General features: G+C 43.3%; 1 protein-coding gene across 1 annotated transcript in view; it reads left to right on the plus strand.

Moving 5' to 3' along the window:
* Positions 1-5345, plus strand: part of HGD (homogentisate 1,2-dioxygenase) — a 45207-nt gene extending 39862 nt beyond the window's left edge. Inside the window, exons 13-14 of the mRNA XM_003795088.3 lie at positions 1583-1764; positions 4982-5345. Coding sequence (XP_003795136.1) covers positions 1583-1764; positions 4982-5131 — 332 coding nt within the window. The 3' untranslated portion in view covers positions 5132-5345. The remainder of the gene's footprint in view (positions 1-1582; positions 1765-4981) is intronic.
* Positions 5346-6189: the final 844 nt, after the last annotated feature.

Raw genomic sequence — 6189 nt, forward strand, 5'->3', positions numbered from 1 at the left:
GCGGGTCCAGGCTGGGGATTCGAACCCGCCACTTTAGGTGTATGTGGCTGGCGCCTTAGCCGGTTGAGCTATAGGTGCAGAGCCAAGGGCAGGTATTTATCATGTCAAATGTTTGATTTTGTGAAAATTGACACTGCCCTGTCTCTACTCTGTCCACAGTTTGTGTTCTGAGCACTCTCTCAGGACAGATCATGAGTATCTTTAACTAGGATATTACTTATTTATCTCTGTATCACAGTACCCAGCACAGTGTCTAATTGTATATGCCGGATAGAATGGCTGAAGTGGGAAATGGGCAGATGAATGGATGGATGGGTAGATTGGTGGGTGGAGAAGGAAAGGCACTTAACATTTATTTAGGTGTCATATTTCCTTAATTCTTGCTCTCAGTGTATTGCTATTCTAATAAAGAGCTTTGTTTCAACAAGCATAAGATTGGAAAATTGGGAGCATGGTGATTTTTTTTCAAATTGTGTGTGATCCCAGAAAGCACAACTAAGACCAATGAATTTAACTTAAATAAAAGCAATTTTCCATTTAATGTGAGAAGGACCTGTCTAAGACCCAGAGCTCTTCAATAATATGATAGGTTGCTTTGTGGAGTAGAGAGCTTTCATTCACTTACAGGCAGAGCCCGGGAAGTAATCTGTCAGGAATGATATAGAAAATCCTTCTGTATTGAGTAGAAAAGTGAGGATCCTTTCCAATTTTAAGATTTAGGATTCTATTAATAGGGTGTCAATGAGAATAGAAAAAAGAAACAAAACTAAAAGACATTTTTAAAGAACAGAAGAATAAGATGATATCAGATTCAGATATAAAATATAGTATTTGTTATAATAAATAGCATTTAGTACCTGTGTTTTATAGATACCAGGATTCTTTCAAACATAGATTATCTCTTGATATTGGACTTTAAGCCTAGGGTTCTTTCCATTACATCATCTTCCATCAAGACACATGCATGCACGCACACACATATACAAACATATATGCACATATCCGGCTTCAGTTTTCTTCTGATTGGGAACCAGATTGAGGACTTGAATATGGTGATGCCATGTATAGGGCTCTGATTTTCTTTAGATCTAGTCTAATTTCTTTCAAATTGTAGAACACAAGACTTCTAGTAATCCACATGACAATGGAGTAGAACTTTGCCTATCAAGAATGCCATAATGGCTTGGTACCCATAGTTTAGTGGTTAAGGCACCAGCCACCTACATTAGGCTGATGGGTTCGAACCTGGCTTGGGCCTGCTAAACAATGGCAACTGCAACAACAACAACAACAACAAAAAATAGCTGGCATGTGGGAGGCACCTGTAGCCCCAGCTACTAGTGAAGCTGAGGCAAGAGAATCACTTAAGCCCAAGAGTGCTATGTCACAGCACCCTACCAAGGGTGACATAGTGAGACTTTGTCTCAAAAAAAAAAGAATGCCACAATGATGAATATTTTGTGATTGTTTGTCTTTATTGATTCCTATCTTCTTGACATTTTGCAAAAATAATATCAGAGTGGTCTTGGTGTTTTATTGGTCTGGCCTTGTTATAAAAATAACATTGCTTCACCCTTCCTAGGAAACTGCATGAGTGAGTTCATGGGACTCATCAGAGGTCACTATGAGGCCAAGGAAGGTGGGTTCCTGCCAGGGGGAGGCAGCCTGCACAGCACAATGACCCCCCACGGGCCTGACGCTGACTGCTTTGAGAAGGCCAGCAAGGCCAAACTGGCACCTGAGAGGATTGCTGATGGCACCATGGTAAGCAAGTTATATGTTAGGCTTTGGTGACCTCTCAGATCCCCAACCTTCCTGAGAGAAATGGCTGTTTTTTATTTCTCAAAAATTCACAGAAAAGGAGTCAAAAGAGAAGTGTGTCTGTATATATACGTTTACACATGTGTATGCACACTCCCTTGTGTATATACAAGATTGTTTGTGTAGTTTAGAGGAAGCTTTGAACTTGGTGTCAGACTTGGCTTCAAGTCTAGTTCTTAGTTCCTTGAACAAATCACTTAAATTCTCTGTGTTTCATTTCCCCATCTTTAGAATGGATATGATATCTATCCCAGCAGGTGGGTGTGAGTTCACCTTATACACTGGCCAATACTGTTCAAATGCAAGAGGGTATTAATAGTGCATGAAGTGTCTTCCTATTTTGTATGTGGCCCTGTTATATGCTATGTCTCAGAGTCTTTTGCTTTTGGAAATAATCCTCTAGGGCCTCAACAGCAGCAGAGGCAGGATGTCACCTCCAGCCAGTTTCTCAAGCCAAGAAGAGGTCAGGAAGCCTTTGCCTGAGCTATAGTCAAGGCTTGTGAGCAGCAATTCTCAGCTATTTTCTCATTTTCCTTTGCTCTACTTTGGCATGGATGAAACTGATGGGATTTAAAACCTGTTTTGTATTCCTCCTGTGTCCGGCTGTAAACATTGAGGCTGAACACAATTGCAGTTGGCTGCAGTACTTGATTTTATTTTATTTTTGCATTCTTGGAGGTAGAGTTTGTGGACCACAGGGAGTAATTTTATGCTGAATCATATGCAAATTTGCTTTACATTTTTAAGCAAATGTCTTCAAGGCTACCTGGTTTAAAATCTGTTATACAGACCTGCCTGTCCCCATGCTTGCAAACTACCTAACCAATGAGCATTATCTGTCCATCTGTCCACTACAGTTTGCTTTCAGTCTCAAGCCTGGGGCCCGGGTTGGTGGAGCTCTTTGAGGGGGAGGGTGTACAGAGTCCCAGCTATTTGTCTTTGGCTCCATTTCCCTTTGCAATGCCTCTATGGAGTTCTGTAGTTTGACAATCTCAGTTAAACAATTACCTCTGAAAGTTCTGGAGGTAGATTCTTACAGGCTACCCCAGAATTGCCACTTAATAACCTTTGGTGCCCCAACTTGGCTTTGGGTAATCAATGTTACCAGATAGCCATATTCTACAACAGTGAGTCAGAGGATAGGGCTGTTTCTATGAGGAACAAGACTTTGGGTAATGTCTAAGACCTCAAGTAGTAGTGAGAAAGAGCTTCCTATATAAGGAGGTAAGGAGGATAGGAGACCCTGGGTATTCAGGGAGTCTAAAATACCTCAAGGGGGAGCATTCAGAAACTTTACCTAGACCTAACTTTGAGTCTTTCTCACCATTTCTCATTCTATAATTTAGACTCAGGTCCATCTATATGCCTTATCCTTTTTCTAGTTTGGAGTAATTAACTTGATACGATACTGTCTTCAAAGCTTAACTAGGATGGGGCTTTCATTACCCTAGCCAGACAGCAAGGCCCCCAAGAATCAGTCAGCAAAGTGACAACAACAATAATAATACCTGATATCTGAATAGTGCTTTATCACATGCATAGCACTACCATACAATCCCACCCAGTCATCACATCAAGCCTGTCATAGGCCATCAGGCAAGGATACTCATCTCCCTTGTTTCAGGCAAAAAGAAGTTAATGTACCAGCATATTAGACCCCAAATGCTTTTTTTAAAATTTTATTTATTTATTTATTTATTGCAGTTTTTGGCCAGGGTTGGGTTTGAACCTGCCACCTTCGGTATATGGGGCCAGCACCCTATTCACTGAGCCACAGGTGCCACCCCTAGAACCCAAATGTTAATGTTGGTGTTCTGGGTTGTGTCACAAGAGAATTCTATGATTTCCCATTTTCCTGACTATTTTCCATTTGCCTTCAGTAACCACACATTTTTAAATTTTCAAATGTGAGCCTATAACATTTTGGGGGAAGTGGTTCTGGTTTATTAAAAGCCACAGTGGAGGCCAGGTGTGATGGCTCATGCCTGTAATCCTAGTATTCTCCAAGGCTAAGTTGGGTCGATTTCTTGAACTCAGGAGTTGAGAGCAGCCTGAACAAGAACAAGAGCCCATCTCTACTAAAAATAGAAAAACTAACAAGGTGCAGTGGCAGGTACCTGTAGCCCCAGCTACTCAGAAGGCTGAGGCAGGAGAATTGATTAACCCCAAGAGTTTGAGATTGCTGTGAGCTATGACCATGCCACAGCACTGTACCCAGGGCAACAGAGTGAGACTCTGTCTAATTAAATAAATATAAATATAAATAAATAAACACCACAATGGCTCAGAAAATCAGCATTAGATGAAGCCGGAATGTCTAAGATGCACAGAGTGTTTCCATCTTCTTTTTGTTGTAAATAAAAACCTCTGAATCACGGTTTAACATCTACCATCCAGACCCTTCTGGGATGTGGCTTTTGAAAGTGCTACAGCCAGGCCTGCCATTTCCTTCCTCTCCTTCCCACACCCTCTTTTTCTTCTTTTCCTTTTCCAAGCCCATCTCCTGATCAGAGTCCTGAAAAGGCAGGCTCAAATTGCAGCTCCACCGTGACTGTCACCTTAGGCAAGTCATTTCCCAGCTCTGAGCTTTAGTTTCTTCCTCTGCGAAATGCAGAGTATGTCCCTCCTGGCAAGGACATGGCCACAGTGAGTGATGTCCCTTAGAACGTGTATATTCCCAGGATTCTCCCACGTCTGCCCTTGGAATCCAGAAAATTTAGTTCATAATGCTGTGAGAACAATGTGAGGCTTAAGTGCTTGATTCTGGTTTACAGAATGAAACTTGAGGCCCTGAGAAGTTAGGGGTCTTGAGCGTGGGGCGAGGTACTGAGCCTGGCCAGGCTAGGGCCGGGCAGGCAGCGGCGTCAGAGCTGGTAGAGCACTTGGGGACCTGGAGGCCGCGGCGGTGGCGTAGAGAAGAAGGAAAGCGGCAGTGGCCCCGGCAAAATAAATAAATAAATAAATAAATAAATAAATAAGTCAGAGGTTTTGCACCAGGTCTCACCGGCTTATAAGTGGTGGGACCAGAGCCAGAACCCAGGGCTCCAGCCTACTCTCCTCACTACGCCAGCACCCAGGATTGATTATTCAGAGATTCCGCCTCCTCACACCTTCTCCTGATCTAATCGAATGTGTTTATTGTCTGCCTCCTCTCCTCCAGACATTTATGTTTGAATCTTCTCTAAGTCTGGCTGTCACCAAGTGGGGCCTCAAGACCTCCAGGTGTTTGGATGAGAACTACTACAAGTGCTGGGAACCTCTCAAGAGCCACTTCACCCCCAACTCCAGGAACCCAACAGAGCCTAACTGAGACTGGAGCATCGCTTTCGCAATTGAGATTGGATTTGTGTGGTGTCTCTGAGAATCTCAAGTCCTCTGATAGTATTGGGGGAAGGAATTGGTTAAAATGATAACTTACTTTTCATAGTCAAGTAACTCAGATCCTGATTTGTAGAAACACATTTGGAGAGTTCTATGGCTGTCAGCTTTGTTACTCAATAAATCCTTGCTATTGTTCTGTGAAAGTGGCAATTGGCTATAATCAGGTCTTGAAGACACAGACTTGTAGCAGTCAAGACCAGCAGGCCACGTAAACCCATGAAATTGGACCAAGGTCTTATGCTTGGCCTGAGGGCTTTCATTCTAGGAACACAAGTCCGGACACCAATTAGAAACCATAAGATTAAAGGAAAGATAGGCCAAGCATGAGGGCCTTGAGCTAAAGCCAAAGCCACCACCAAGTTCTTAGGAGCTAATCCAGGCATGGGAAGGTTCAGGGGGTCAGCAGAGCTCCAAATATTTAGCTTTCAGTCTAAAATAGATGTGAGCCAGGCCAACAAATTGGCTAATTTCTGTAGCCACATAGCAGGCACTATGATGATATTGGACAAGAACCCCAGTCACCAAGAAGTGAGAACTATGCATTCACTTAGGGAGACCAGCTGTCCCAGGTTGCCCAAATGGTCTCTGTTTTTGCACTGCAAGCCCCACATCCCAGGAAACCCCTAGCTCATGGTCACTCGATCATTAACCCACGCAGTAACCACACATTGAGCTCTTACTACCTGCTACAGAGCAAGATGCTTGGGATGAATGGCTGGAAAGGAAGAAGCAGTCCATCCCCTTGTGGAGTTCACATCTGGAGAGACCAGGGCCAAAGAAGTGAAGGCCTGAGCACAGGGCCACAACAAAAATGAGGCAGTATTATGTGGAATGGTGTACCTGACAGTTCCCTCCCTGTGGTCAGCGTCCCTCCAAGTACAGGGCTGCCCAGGACTTAGGATGTCACTTAACTAGGTTCTCTTGGCATGAGAAGACAGGCAAATCAGAGCAGAAATTTGAAAGGAAGTGATGTTTGTCACTACTTCA

The sequence above is a fragment of the Otolemur garnettii genome, unplaced genomic scaffold (genome assembly GCF_000181295.1).
Source record: "Otolemur garnettii isolate 467f Iridium unplaced genomic scaffold, OtoGar3 scaffold00089, whole genome shotgun sequence".
Lineage (NCBI taxonomy): Eukaryota > Metazoa > Chordata > Mammalia > Primates > Galagidae > Otolemur > Otolemur garnettii.